The sequence below is a fragment of the Monodon monoceros genome, unplaced genomic scaffold, assembly GCF_005190385.1.
Source record: "Monodon monoceros isolate NGI ecotype Baffin Bay Population unplaced genomic scaffold, NGI_Narwhal_1 Super_Scaffold_19, whole genome shotgun sequence".
In the NCBI taxonomy this organism is placed as follows: domain Eukaryota; kingdom Metazoa; phylum Chordata; class Mammalia; order Artiodactyla; family Monodontidae; genus Monodon; species Monodon monoceros.
The window spans coordinates 51,406,669-51,422,871 of NW_021703775.1; the positions used below are offsets into that span (position 1 = coordinate 51,406,669).

The 16,203-nt window shown below is 35.6% G+C and overlaps 1 protein-coding gene across 3 annotated transcripts in view; it reads left to right on the forward strand.

Moving 5' to 3' along the window:
- The window catches only part of SRBD1 (S1 RNA binding domain 1), a 227,307-nt gene that overhangs the window by 112,679 nt on the left and 98,425 nt on the right, over window positions 1–16,203 (forward strand). For all 3 annotated transcript variants that reach the window (XM_029232198.1, XM_029232199.1, XM_029232200.1), the window contains exons 15-16: window positions 6,567–6,658; window positions 15,739–15,821. In XM_029232198.1, the coding sequence (XP_029088031.1) occupies window positions 6,567–6,658; window positions 15,739–15,821 (175 nt within the window). The remainder of the gene's footprint in view (window positions 1–6,566; window positions 6,659–15,738; window positions 15,822–16,203) is intronic.

The following is a 16,203-nucleotide window of genomic DNA, read 5'->3' on the forward strand; positions in this document are numbered from 1 at the left end:
GGCAGTAGGGATGGCAGGTAGGTTGACATCATGTTCTTTAAATCAGGACATTTCAAAATGTTGATGAAAGCACAAAAATTAGATCAGTATTTCTTCCTTGCCCTCTTAGTTTTTGGGAACTCGTTAGTAGCGAACGTGGAATGCTTACAGTACTGCTGCAAACAACAGCCTCTTTCACAGTTAGTGTTCCGCTCTTTTTTTTTTTTAATTACTTTTTTTGGCTGCGTTGGGTCTTCACCGCTGCACCGTTGCCTCCAGCTGCGGCAAGCAGGGGCCACTCCTCCCCGCGGTGTGCACGCCTCACATTGCGGTGGCCTCTCCCACTGCGAAGCACAGGCTCCAGGTGCACGGGCTTCAGCAGTTGTGGCTCACGGGCTCCAGAGCGCAGACTCAGCAGCCGTGGTACACGTTCTCAGCTGCTCTGGGGCATGTGGGATCCTCCCGGACCAGGGCTCAAACCCGTGTCCTCTGCATTGGCTGGCGGACTCTCAGTCACTGCGCCACCAGGGAAGTCCCAGTGTTCTGCTCTTCAAGCCTGCTTTTCGTGTCTTGGTTCAGTGGGGCCCTTGTCCTTGGGCCTAGTCTAACACCACTTAGGCATCAGGCCTTGTGGTTGGTTGCTGCTGTGACTTTTTTCCTTGAGCTCCCTTTAGTGGTATTGTGCAGTACTTGTAACAACTTCATGTTGGACTCAAACATAGATGGGGAAAAAAAAAAAGGAGGAATTTTTGTTTTTAAAAGGAAAACAGAAGACAGTGAAGGGAAGGGAGAAAGAAAATAAAAGGAATGCTTACCCTGGAGAGTGGTGGAGACCGACAATTTCTGCTGTTCCATTCTTTGTCAGAAACTGCTTCTACCTCGGCAGAGGGACTCAACCTACAAATAGAGAGAAGCTCTCCATCTTTGTCCTTCAGTTTGTTGATTGGCTTTCCCCTTGATGGCATTTGAAGGTACCAGTGATTTTGTCAAATTGAGTGGCCCACTGACAGCAGTAGAAGTGATTTAAGTGTAATATTTTGACACATTGTGGTACATTGTAGCAGCTCAGCATCATTGTGAACATAAACCAGAATCAGATTCTCATGTGGAATGAATACTATTGTTATGTTTATGGCCCAGAAGAGTCGGTAGCTGTTACTTTGAGGAACCCCAAATTCCAAATTACAGTTCTGTTTGGTAGTTGCTAATTTGGGTTTGTCCTTTTTAGGTTTCTTTTGTGGCTAGAAAGTGTTCATCTGATATGCTGTGAGACACTGAAGGAAAAGTAGCCAAGGGAATTCTGTATTGTTGAAATACTGCTCAGTGGATGTGATAAGATGTCCATCCTGGGATATACTCACCCTCTGTTTGGTAGACATTTTAAGTTCTCACAGGCTTGTTATGGGTCCTCTGTGTAAATAATTACTGTACAATTGCTAGACTCGTTCTCTTTGGAAAATGCTCATTCTTTGAAAGATAGCTTAGAATTTTTTTTAAAAAACTGTGATAGTTGGAGAATGGCTTCTAACTGGTCTTCCACCAGATGGTGCTAGTGTTACATACCTACATGTAAATTTGGTGCCATTGAAATCTTGAGGTGGTGTATTTCTGCTCTTTTTCTTTTTCACCATATTTTGCCTTTAGTGTTTTTTTTCTCACACACACTACTTTCCTGGTATACAACTGTGTCACTTCACACCTTTTCTGTTGTGGGTAGTGAATTGATTGTGCCGTGGTGTTCATGAAGAATAACTTGGGGGTTGGATGCACAGGCCAAGGACTAAGTACAACTTTAAAATGTATATTATATGTACTTTCTTATAAAATTTTTCATTGTGCATTTGCTTTTTATATGACCTGTATGTACAAATCGAAAGTTATTCTTGACCTTTCTTTCATGTTATAAAACAATATCATAAAATATTATTATTTGAGGTTTCCTAGGAGTCATGTTTGGAAGTTATTACTAACAAATGATATATTTACCCACACTTAAGTTAAAAATAACTTTGATAACTTTAAAAGAAAGTTTGATTAAAAAAAAATGTTGGCTATTATGCAATATTGGACCTCCTAGCTAGGTAAATAATGGTCATTTGAAACTTAAATTTTAAACTTTTTCTTTTTACAAATAAATATTACAGTTATTACAGAAAATTTTAAAGAAATAAGAATTCTTTTAAAGGAATAACTCATAGTTAAGTACTATTAATATTAACATAAACTTTTTTTCTTTTGTATATACCTATATTTTAAAAATATCAAAGTTGGTCTCATGTCTTAGTTTTATAACCAGCCTTTCCACTTAATACATTACAACAGTAATTTTTAATGACAGTATAGGTTTTCATTAAAGAACTCTTTAATGATAGGCATTTTGGTTTCGGTTTCTTTTGGTCGGAGGTATGCTGTGATGAATAACGCTGTTTAAGTTTTTGTGTAAATTAAAATTTCCTTCATATAAATTCGTAAAAATATAATAGCCAGTTCAGAAAGAATGCATATTCTTGTGACTTTTGATCTATATTTTCAAATTACCATCCAAAAGAGTTTTACAGTTTAAATATCTTTAATAGTATAGGATTTTATTTGTTCCCCTGCTTCCTTATCATCACCAGATTACCTTAGTTTTTATTTATTTTTAATTAAAAAAAATTTTTTTTTGGCTGTGCACATGGCTTGCGGGATCTTAGTTCCCCAACCAGGGATCAAACTCGTGCCCCCTGCACTGGAAGCGTGGAGTCCTAACCACTGGACTGCCAGGGAATTCCCATGTTAGTTTTTAAAGTGACTAGGTATTGCTCATTTGAGACTCCCTGAAATGACAGTTCATCACTAAATAAAGGAATTTAAAATTGCTTTGATTTTTTTTTTAGAAATAAGTATCCTTTAAACATTAAACCCTAGAGCCCCTTTTATTTATGGTGGTTTGGTTTTTGGCCTTGTCTCCTATCCCCAAAATACAAACAGCTATCCTTTCATACTTCAAAACAGGTTCTCATATGCAAAGCAAAAAATTAAGATGTGTGTTGATTAACTTTTTATAGCATTTTCTGTTACTTGTTGAGAAACTTAGGTCATTTACCTACCCTCTCTTCATATGAATGTTTCTCAGCCTGAAAATTTGGAAAAACTTTTTAGATAAATTATTTTTAAAACTTTAGTGAAATGAGCTGTGCATTTAGTATCGGAGCTTTTTAGTACCTATTTTTTTTGGTGGGCAGAAGGAAAAGGAAGCTTCTAGATATTGGTAACACTTAAGCAATTCTAGTATACTTTTATAAAAAATGAGAAATCAGTTTTTATTAGTTTAAGCAAATATATCCTGGCTGATTTTTGATAGCTTACTAAATATTAATTGTGTTTTCATTTAAGTAGGTAAACTTTGAATTGAATTTTCTTGTTAACATAGGAAGCATGCAATTTATTTTAAAATAAGAAAAACAAAAAAGCTATTTTCATATTTGGGAAATAAGAAGAGGGGAGGAGACTCATATAGAGGCTTCAAGCAACCTTGTAAATGAATGTGAAAACTATTAGCCCAATAACTTAAAAAAAACAGCTAGTTTTCCTCTCTCATGAAAAAAATTCTCCCATCTCAATTTGGCAAAAGAAATTGCCATTCTTTTACTGTCAGAATGAATAGGCACTGTAAGAAAAGTACTTGCAAGCGTGGTTTTAAAAGATTCATCAACATACAATTTATCTTGGTAGAAGAGACTTATAAACTGTGGAGATATAAATTCTGTGGTTTAAACATATATTTGTTTAAAAAATAAAGTACATTATATTGATAAATGATCAGATTTATGTAACAGCATTGAATTTTACTTGAGATAACAAAAATTGTCATTTTTAACTTGCAGTGTTTTTGTTAAAATTTTTTAAATGAATTTAAAAGTAAATCCATCTATATTGTGGGCATTTCACTTGTTTTTTAGGTTATGAGTGTGTGGTTTATACGTATATATTTTCAGATTAGAAAGACTCTAGAAAAGTGCTGAATTAGATAAAGTGCTTTAAAAATTATCAATTTAATTCTAAAGAATTAGCACATTAACACATAGATCTGGTAAAACGTTAAGTCCAGTGGTAGCTTCTGAAGTGTACTTTCATATATTTAAAGTTTGATATACCATATGTATCTATTTAGGCATTTGTCTAAACAAACAATTTGAAAGGGCTTCAAGTACTGTAATAATCTCAAAACCTTTGAGTTCAGTTAGAACTGTGTCAGTTAAATTCCCCCAAAGTTATAAGTTTTACTCAGAGTCTTGTCTGCTTTATGGCAAAGTAAATAAAATAATCAAATTGCTAAGATTATGAGCCTAATTAGTTTACACCTGAGTGAAATTTGTTTTGTGACATATAATACGTATTAAATGTTAGATATCTGTATTTTGTGCAAAGTTTACTTTTGCTTTCCTCAAAATATACTAGAGATAATTGGAATAATTTTCTAATAGTTTATTGGGAAACTTCCTAATAAACAGAAAGTGCCTTGTAAAATCTAGCATACTTTCTACTTCATGTCTATCCCTGAACCCTAAATAGGAAAGAAAAAAGGGAAGGGGGGAAGGTAATAACTTTTGTTCTTAGCAGCTTCTCCTGGAAAAAATCATCACCACTCCCAGCTTGATTTCTTTCACTTAACTCTTGCCACATATACTTCTTAGATCCTTATATGTTTTATATTGAAGTAATCAGTGTTGAGCTTTTTCTCTTCATTTAGATTATTTAAGCATTCTGATCTGCGCGTAGTACTGAACAGTTTATTGGACCCATGCTGTCTAGTAACTAAAGCATATGAAATTTACTGCATTTTGTATTGATTTAATATTAATGTTAATCTAAAATCTTTGGGTGCAGCGTGTCACATCTGTTTTGTATTCCTCTGTTTAAAAGAAGTGGCAATTTGGTATTTGGAGGAATATTTATTATCTGAGTGTTTTTCTTTGCAACAGTTTCCCTCAGTCTTGAGAATTATAACTTCCAAGAGACAGTGAATCACCCAGCAAATTCTCAGGTACCCAACTGCTGAAGCCCACAGTTAATGGGAACTTTTATTTACCATTTAAGTTCCTTTGCTCAAATAGAGGTAATTTTGGAGGCTTCTGGCAATGCCAGAAAATAAATTTGTGGTAAGATTTTTTAAAATATTCTTTTCTCTGCACTTCACAGATACTCTGGTTTTTTAGAAAAAAATTTGTTAGGCTGAGTGTTCATTTGTGTTTGAAACCAAATTTTCCATGGCTGATGGCTGACTATTCTTATTTATCCTGTTTCATAAAGGGGTTGGTTTTGTGCTTTGTATATAGTATGCGCCTCTTATTGTATCATGATGATGCTGTTGATGAGGAACAGGATGGGCAGCCTTGCTTTTCAGTTGCAGAGTGTTCATTTTGCCTATTATGAAATTTGGGTTAGTAGATCTTGGTTGCAAAAATATAAATCTTCTCGTTGCCCCCAAATAATCTTCTCAAGTCTCTGTGGTTTATAATTGTTGTCAAAGTTCAATCAAGAGTTCTTCAAAGAACTCTTTGGAGTAGCGAACTAACCGTTTCACATTTTACTTATCAGTGTTGAGTTGTTACAGTGGGGCAATATGTTAAAAGTTATCTGCTCAACTTGTCTCACAATTGAAGTAACTACTGAAGAGCAGAGAATGGGAGAGGTTTCTAAGAGTGGATTAAAAATTAAGCACTAACATGTTTCTGCTTTTGAATTGTGACATCTAGATGGTCACATGGTAGAGAACCAAAGGTATTGTAAATACTTAAAGTAGATGATGCTTCTTTACGTATTATGTCATAAAGAAAGCCTCTAATTTTAAAATGTTTGGTAAACTGTACAAATGTCAACCACTATACAACCGTCATCTGTAAGAGAGTGCTGCCATTGTGGATTGTAAAGTATATGGAGCCAAAGAAGAAAGGAACAGGATGATATGTGTGATGCTTTGATTAAAGAAGTGATGAAATGAAGTGGTTTAACACCTGCCTGAAGTGGTATGTTTCAAGTTCACCAAAAGGATGATTTCAGACCCTCTTGAAAAGAAGTGGGATCCTGTCTGATCCCCTTCCTTTTCACATTGTGGTTTTTAATTATAACCAAGTAATAATAATGGCAATGTTTATGGGAATGGTTTTTTGTGTATATCCACATATGCACATATCCACACACATGTCTGTGCTTCCCAAGATGCTTTAGAATGATTCAGACGGGAGTCATAAATGTCAGTCAATAATGGGTTATAAACACAAGAGGAGCTAAGTATTCTGAAAATTTTGATGTTGGCATCATGGAGGAGTATCCACTGTGTTCATTTATAAACTCTCTCTTAAACAGAAAACGACTGAATGAATTCATTATGGATTTAAGCCTGTGTATTTCCTATGTGTAGAAAATAAGCATTGCTTAATCACTTTATGTTAATGTAAAATTAAATAGTATAGGTATCATTGAAATATAAAGAGCGTGCTTTGCCCTGCAGTTTTCTTTTCTTATAATACCTAGTCTCATTCTTTTATTTTCTTGGGGCAGGTAGAAAGTTTGGAAAATGATATTCCCCTTTTCTTTCTTTTCAGTATCGTCAGTGAAGCAGGAGCATCAGTCTACAGTGTCAGCCCTGAAGCTAATAAAGAGATGCCAGGACTGGACCCTAATTTGAGAAGTGCAGGTAAGAAACTGTGGGTCATCACTAAAGTGTGCGATTTTGGACTTGTATTTGTAGCAAGCAAAATATTTAAATATCCAAGAAATTTTAGAAGATATATTGCAGTCATGTTAGAAAGAAAGTGTTTGATTGGAATAATACTGGGAATTATGGAAAAGAAGTAGAAGAATACTGCTTTTAAAGAACACTGCATAGTATTCTAGAGTGTGGTGAAAAATTAGCCCAAAACATCTTTAGTAAAATTAAATGCTAGAGAGTTAATAGTAAAAACAGTAAAATACTCAGTTCTCTTATTATTATTGCAAAATATTACTTATTACAGCTTTTTGTTGGAGGAAAGTAATATATTAACATAAAATATTTAAAGTGCAAATGTATAAACATGCACAGACTTTCAGGCTATAGCTAAATATTTGTTAAGTGACCAGTTTCTCTTGCCTTGCTAATAGGAATTGTCATTACTATATTGTTTAAATCAGTCTGATTTGATTTTAGTTGTATAAAATTGCTTTGGTTTCTGTGATGTGGAATAGTTTAAATCTTGTATGTGAAGAAATTAAAGATATTTTGAGGGTTTCCTGGTGGCACAGTGGTTGAGAATATGCCTACCAATGCAGTGGACACGGGTTCGAGCCCTGGTCCGGGAAGATCCCACATGCTGCGGAGCAGCTAAGCCCATGCACCACAGGTACTGAGCCTGTGCTCTAGAGCCCGGGAGCCACAACTACTGAAGCCTGCATGCCTAGAGCCCGTGCTCCGCAGCAAGAGAAGCCACTGCAATGAGAAGCCTGCAATGAAGAGTACTGCAATGAAGAGTAGCCCCCGCTTGCTGCATCTAAAAAGAAAGCCTGCGCACAGCAACAGAGACCCAATGCAACCAAAAATAAATAAATTTATTTTTAAAAAAGATATTTTGGTACATCTAATGACAATAATTGGTATCACAAGCAAAATATAGATCTGGTCAGAGCATTTTCCTGTGTAATAGGTGGATATTTAGACTACTTTGTTAGAAGTGGCTTGTGTATGTGTGTTTACTGATTTATTTATTTATTTTTAATGGATGTATAGTTGATTTACAATATTATATTAGTTTCAGGTGCACAGCATTGTGATCCAGTATTTTTACAGATTATACTCCATTATAACTTCTTACAAGATAATGGCTATAATTCCCATTGCTATACAATATATCCTTGTTATTTATCTATTTTATATATAGTAGTTTGTATCTCTTAATCCCCCAATTGGGGGAAATTCCAAATTAGGGGAAATAGACTTTTTATTTAATTTTTTTCCTTAAATATTCTCATCAAATTTCATTGACTGTTCTTGAAATCTACACCTGGTGATATGTATTTGAAAATTTTTGCGTTAAAGTTAAAAACTTCTTTTTTGATCCAAAAGAACTTGTAGTTTCCCTTCAGTTGTTCATTCGACGACACAGTCCCCTGACTAACATGATCATCTTTTCTTTTTTCTTTTAAAAATATTTATTTATTTTATTTATTTATTTTCTTTTAATTTCTTTGGCTGATTCGGGTCTTCGTTGTGGCACACAGCCTTCTCTCTAGTTGTGGCGTGTGGGTTTTCTCTCTCTAGTTGTGGCGCTTGGGCTCCAGAGCGCTTGGGCTCTGTAGTTTGTGGCACGCGGGCTCTCTAGTTGAGGCGCGAGAGCTTAGTTGCCCCAAGGCATGTGGGATCTTAGTTCCTCGACCAGGGATCAAACCCACGTCCCCTGCATTGGAAGGCAGATTCTTTCCCACTGGACTACCAGGGAAGTCCCCTAAAATGGTCATCTTTTCAAACTCAGATCCCAGCTCAAAGTCTTGCTTCTTCAGTGAAGCTTTTCTCTATGTCACATCAACTCAGTGTGGTCTCTGCCTCCTTGCCATGTTCTCTTTTGGTACTTGCCTTGTAATAACAATAGTAATATTAATAATAGGAGGAGGAGGAGGGAGCTGCTAACATTAATCTTTTTTAAGCACTTAATATATATGAAACATTGTGATAAATACATTACCAGGATTATTTTATTTAATCCTCACAATTGCCCTATGAGTCATTTATTATTCCCACTTTACAGATGAGGAAACCAAGGCTTAATGAGGCCGCATAGCCACGTGTGTACGTAATATTTATGTACGTAACTTCTGTAATAAAAGGATACTTTTCTTTATAGAAAATAAAATTCAGAGCCTCCCAAGTGGGCACTGAGAGGTAATCATCCAACAGGGCATTAGAAAAATATTATATAGGAGGTGGCAGTTCCTCAGATTTCCCTTTGCTAAGGGGGCTGCTATTTCCTCTTCACCACTGGCCCATGTGGGTGCATAACTGCCACAGTATTGTAAGGGAACAAGATCACAACATTCTAACAAGACTATGAAAATAGGAAATAATAAAAAGGGGAATTGGTATATAGTCCTGGTTACTCTGATTTCAAAACCTAGTTGTGTCTTCAGTTTGTGATTCACTGCAGGTGTGCCATTTTTCTTTGTCTTAGCTTGTTTCCACATTGGCAGTGACTATGTTTGATCCATATCAACTCAAAACACCTACCTAGACATTCTGAGTCTTCAAAGTCTGGTCCTGGAAGCAAATATTGAAATTAACTGAGAGTCTCCACTCTTGGCTTTCTAGGCCCCACTTCCACTTCAGTTCCTTTTTTCTCACTAGGCATCTTTCTCTTTCCTAGTGATTGATGCCTGGGATGACTTCGTACTTCATCTGAGACCTGACCTATCTATGGGTGTGGGTTTTACCTTTCAACCCTCCATAAGTTTACCATATCAAATATAACAGAACCTCAACATTCATACAAGTGTTAAACATATGTAAGAAAATGACCTTTATCTTACTACATCTTCTTGACCAGTTTATCAGCTTATTGAAAACAGAAGTTATCCTTATATATGCTTACATTCCCCTCATAATAAATTCATTGTATGAGACAGTTTAAATTGGATGGATAGAATAGTAGATAGTTGGTATTAAAAAGTTTATTATGGATTTCTGATTTAAAATGAAGATTAAATATACCTGTTACTCCTTCACTCTCTTCTGAAATCTCATTAAAATGACAGTAACTTGATAGAATGAAGGCATAAACTTACTAGGACAAGGAGAATGGGAGAGGAGATAACAGCAACAATAGTTTTGAAGCTGGAAACCGGATGAGATCTAGCCAACTTGAGAAAGTGGAATACTGAGACAGCATTGTAGAAAACAGAGCTAACCTGAAATAGATCGTAGAAACCCTAAAGACTCAGGAAATGCACTAAGCACCTTTAGAAGTATCTTGGGAGGGCTGAGAATGGGTCTAAAATAAGAGGATTGATTGAAAGTCTGTTTAAAAAGCAGTGAGATCAAGTTAAACATAGAATATCATATAACCCAGCAATCCCACTCCTTGGTATATACTCAAAAGAATTGAAAACAGGTACTCAGCAAATACTTGTACACAGATGCTCATAGCAACACTATTCACAATAGCCCAAAACTGGAAACAACCCAAATGTCCATCAGCAGGTGAATAGATAAACAAAATGTGGTCTATCCATACGATGGAAGGGTATTTTCAGCCATAAGAAAGAATGAAGTAATGATACACGCTACAACATGGATGAACCTTGAAAACATGCTAAGTGAAAGAAGCTAAACACAAAAGGTCACATATTGTATGATTGCATATATGTGAAATGTTCAAAATAGGCAAGTCTGCAGACACAGCTGATTGGTGGTTGCCAGGGGCTCGGGAGAGGGGACAATGAAGAGGGACTGTTTAATGTGTACAGGGTTTCCTTTGGGGGTGATGAAAATGTTTTGGAACTTGATAGAGGTGGTGGTTTGCACAATGTTGTAAGTATACTAAATACCACTGAATGGTATACCTTAAAATGGTTAAGTTTATGTTATGTGAATTTCACATCAGTAAAAAAAGAAGAAATGAATTAGACCTCCCATTCCACACAGTTGAGTAACTGTCCTTCTTCCACTTTTGCAGAAGACTGGAGAATTGTTCTCTAGAGAGGGTTAAACCGAAGGTTTCTACACTGGAGGACATGGGTTATAGGTGAGAGTGGGAATACCTACTAAAAAAAAGAGAGATTAAATAATTATTGACATGCTGTTGTAGATACCTTATGTGGGAGACTAGGGGATTCTGACTAACACAAGAGAAAACACCTAAAGAAACTGAGATCAGAGATTTCACAAAGAAATGGCCAAATCACCCTATAGTGAAGCCCACAGTTGACAAACCTCACCTTTGAGCAAAGCACTTACAGTCAGCTTTTTAGCACCCTACCCCTGATGGAAAGTCTGGGGTCACTTAACATGTAAGGAAAACTTATGCTATTAAAGACAGATGCCAAAATATGGGGTGGGAGGTGGGGTACACTACATGGAAGAAATAGAGACTATACAGAAAGAAGAAAAATAAAGAAAAAGTTTGATATCCTTAGAGAAAAGATATTTCTTTCAAATTTAAGGGTATATTTGCATAAAGTAAAATTCACCCTTTTTAGGTACACCATCTATGAATTTTGAAAAGCTTGTACTAGTCAGGTAGCCACAACCACTGCAACCAAGATATAGAGTATTTATATTAGGTCAACAGATTTGTCAGCTCCTTATTGAAAAATGTAATTACTAATTAGAGGATCAAGATTATAATAAATTTGCATTAAGAGCATTAAAACTACATTTTAATAAGCTTTTTGGTGAAAAAAATTCTAATTTGAAGTTGTTGAATGAAATAAGACAGCATGGGGATTCCTCTGTTGCTGTCTGATGGCAAGAGGAAGTATAAAAAAGAAGTGAGTATTGGACTTCAAAAATAAAGATTTCCACTTCGATATTCTCAGATAACAGAGTAAGGCAAATTTTAAAGAGAACACAGTTTAGTACAGTCTTTTAAGCAATACATTTATTTGCTCTAGAAGCTTTAAGCTTCTATGTATTTCATGGAACTGAAGACCAAAACCAATAGAACCCCTTTTGTCCTTTGGATATAAGATACCTTATGAATGAGGGGGAAATGTTGTTTTCAGTGCTACTGCATATGGCTCTCTGGTTGCTTACCTTTTAGGATGATAATCTTCACTCGGTCGAAGCTCCTTTTCCCTGCTTTTTACTGTCTTCCTTTACACAATATGTTTCATTACCGTTTAACAAATTACCATTTATTAAAAACGAAATTCCTATATGTACTTTTTCCCCTTTTTCCTTGGTCTGTCTAGTCTGCTACAACGCAAGACTCAATTACTGTGGCTTATAATATGACTTGCCTTAATGTTTTTTTTAATTGCACTTGTCCTGTGCATTTCTTTCTTTCTATGTAAACTTTAGAGCCATTTAACTAATATTTTTCAAACTCTGTAGAAATACAGTGAAATTCCATTAAATTTATACCTTCGTCCAGGTTATGCACATTTTATTTTTCTTATTCACCTGCAGTACACACGCACACAGACACACACACCACAGACAGTGAATGGATTCTCCTTCATGATATTTTCTTATTGGTTGTTGATGGCATATGGTGGAGCATCAGTTTTTGTCTGGGTGTCTTGACACCAGCCAACTGATTGAAATCTTATTAGTTCTGATATTTTTTCAGTTGACTTGCTTGGGTTTTCTAAGTAGACAGTCATCATCTGCAAGTAATAATAATCTGGTTTCTGTCTTTTGAGTAATTATACCTTCTTTCTTTTCTCTTCCAATTGCGTTAACTAGAACTTCCTAAACAGTGGTAAATAGTCGCAGTGATACAGAGAAATGTTGACGTTACATGTGGGCAAAATAGTCAATATTTGCCATACATTTGGACAAACTGCATTTAAAAAATACATGACAACTTCACTGAGATATAGTTTACATAGCATACAGTTTACCCTTTTAAAGTACATGTCATCATTTTTTAGTACAGTCAGAGCTGTGTAACTATTGCCACTATCCAATTTTAGAATATTTTCATCTCCCCTAGAAACCCTATACCCATTAGCAATCGGTCCCCCTTCCCCTCTTCTTCCCAATCCCTGGAAAACACTAATCTATCTTCTGTCTCCATGGATTTGCCTATTCTGGATATTTCATATAAATGGAATCATTACAATATGAGGTCTTTTGTGATTGGCTGGCTTCTTTCACTTAGCATAGTGTTTTCAAAGTTCACTCATGCTGTAGCATATATCAGTACTCCATTCCTTTGTATTGCCAAATAATTTACCATTATACAGGTATACCACATTGTATTCATCCATTTATCAGTTGTTGGATGTTTGGGTTGTTTTCACCTTTTTGGCTATTATGAATAATGCTGCTGTGAACATCCATGTACAAGATTTTATGTAGACCGATGTTTTCATTTCTTTTGCGTATGTACCTAGGAGTAAAAACTTGGGGACATAGGGACATAGGGTAACATGTTACATAAGTAACATGTTCCAGAAGTCTTTTTGACTTTTTCTGCTATACTTTCCTCACCATTCCTTCTCTGCCTCTTTCACCATTTCCTCCTTCTCTTTTCTGTCTCAAAATATGAATGTGCCCCAAGTTTTCGGGCCATGATTCTTACTCCCTCTTCTTTTTTTTTTTTATCAGCGATCTATTAAACTCCTTTTGCCTGAACTACTTATCTGTCTCTTACTTTCAGAAATCTGTTGTCAGCCTGATCATTATTACTGTTTATTGCATAACCCTTCTCTTGATTATCCTGCCAGCAGGAAAACACCACCATCTTTCCTCCAAAGCCTGAGCGTACTACTTTTCGAATTCTACTTTAAACAATGTTCATCTCTCTCCCTCCTCCTGCCTCCCATCTCTTCCATGCTTGGGTTTCTATGCTACACAGAATGAACAGCATCTGAAAGTGAAATGCCAATTCTAGAAATATTAGATCTATGTTGGGGGTTGTTTACTGGGTACAGTGTAACTCCAGACGCCATTGGGACTTATTGTAGAATTAATATGTCATCTAGAAGCCATCATTTTAAATCCATTGTTGCTAATATTTAGCAATATTAGGATGAACAAAGGATACACTGGCAGTGAACTGTTAGGAGGGAATCCAGTAGAAAATAGTTTAAAAGCCTTTTGTGTATTTTAGAAATGTTAAAATATGGGATCTACTCACACAATTTCTAAGTTTAGGTTTTCATAATGTGGGTTTTCCTGAAGGTGTAGATTTGAGAGATTTACCTATTGTTGATATACTTTTATTGAATTTCTAATATTGCCTTCCTACACAGCAAACGTTCTGATGCCTGTTACCTTAACTTGGTCTACTGTTGTGGGTTGTTTTTTTAATCCGAAAGTATTTTGGCAATGTATGTACGTGTTTGAAAATCACTCTTATTGTATAATATATGTAAAGGCTAGAATAAAGAAATAATACAGTTGAGTTGTCCCTTGGTATCCACAGGAGATTGGTTTCAGGACCCGTCTCAGATACCAAAATCCAAGGATGCTCAAGTCCCTTATATAAAATAGCATAGTATTTGCATATAACCTATGCACATCCTCCAATATACTTTGAATCATCTCTAGATTACTTATAATACCTAATACAATGTAAATGTTACGTAAATAGTTGTAAGTGCAATATAAATAGTTGCTGACAGCATCAAATTCAAGTTTTCCTTTTTGGAACTTATTTTTCGAGTATTTTTGATCCATAGTTGGTTGAATCTGTGGATGTGAAACCCACAGATACGGAGGCCTGACTGTTCGGTTTTAGAGGATGTCAGGTATTTCTCTGGTGGCATATGTTTTCATATGACTATAAATGTGGTTATTAAAGGAAACCATTTCTCCTATAACCTGGCATGCTTGCACTAATTAACTTTTTATGAGATTTGATGAGAAAGGTGTATGTGAAGGCCTTGGAATCCCCATCTCTTCTGTGGGAGAAATAGGCAGATTGTAAAACATCAGCTTATTGCTCTCTAAGCTTGCTTTGCAAGCTGCCACTGTCACTGTCAGCAGTAATCATAAAAGATATGAAAAAGACTTGAATGTGCAGTGAACTTTACGTTCACAGTAGATCTTATCTCTGATGAGAGGTGGCACAAATCACTGACTGGAGGATCTGATAGTTACGTCTAAGAAGTTGGCTTCTTTTACCAGACCTTGAACAGTTTAACACGAAAACAGGCATGGGGTTTCCTTTAATGGCCTTAGTGTTTTTACTTAATGAATTCATATTTCATCCGACCTTCTGTATGAGTAGGTGACACTGACTAGCTTTCATGTGTTTAGAAAATAAAAGCTGTTCATTTGTAAACACTCAGTGCAACTAAATTTCTTTTCTCTAACTAAATCTATCTTATAAGCTAAATTAGTTATGAGATTTTGTTAATAACAATGGCTTTTAAAAAGATGATAATAAATGATGACTAAATAAAAATCATGACACGAAGGGTGTTTAAAGTTAACTCTCAAGTCTCTTAAAAATGGAAAGTAATGGTCAAGAAAGGGATGTAATTAGGACTGTGCATGTGTTAGGAACAAGCAGTTGGGACGCAGATCACTTCTCAGACTAATCTTGCAATCATATTCAAGGTGATTCAAGAGTATTCACTAATCAACTGACGATCTCTGATTGCAATAAGATGTGATTCTATCATTTACTCATCTTTATCAGGATCTAGTCCTAATAAGCATATTTAATGTACAAATGTTATCATGTTTATAGCAATGCAGGATTATTTAAAAGTAAAACAAATATCTACTTGTTCTTTAAAGTGTGAGGTGCCCTACTATACTATATTTAAAGAACGAACAGGTAATTGTATAAATATAGCAACTAAGTGTTTTATTTGTTTTTCCAAATGTATAACCCTTTCAGTGTGTTCGTGCTCAGGAATACCTAGGAGTTCTGGTGACATAATTAATCCTGAAATTTTGCATTCACTTTTTGTGTGGAAAAAAAAAAGGAACTCAAACTTGGTTAAATTGTTGGCCTCCTTGGGGGGAGGAATAAAGAGGGATAACTATGCATTATGAGGAACTAAAATAGTAATTATCTGGATACTGCTTTTACATTAAGCCATACTTGTTTTCTGATTCTGTTTTTTCAGTTTCCATAGCAAGGCGTGTACAAGATCCATTAGCTGAGCTAGTGAAAATTGAGCCGAAGCACATTGGAGTTGGAATGTATCAGGTAAAGCAGTGTGGATCATTTAATTTGTGAAATCCATCAGTACAGAGACAGTACTCAAACTTGGCATAGTAATTGTCAGTGGGAATAAGTTCCCATTTTCAAAGGTTATACAGTTTGTGGAAAGGTAGTTAGGTGTTATAAATTATTCAGGAAGGAGGGAGGTTTTTTTTCTTGGTCTTTATGATTTTGAGTAAGGCTCATAATGGACTATAATCAGTTTAAAGACTATTAAAACTCTAGATACGACTAGTAACTTAATCTGAAGAGCCTCTCCTTTTAATGTCGCTGTAAAAATGGAAGGGGTGTGGAGAAAGGGGGGTATGTTGCCTCTTTTTCTAAACCAGTATGAGCTATTGATCTTTATTGATCTTTCAGGAAGAAG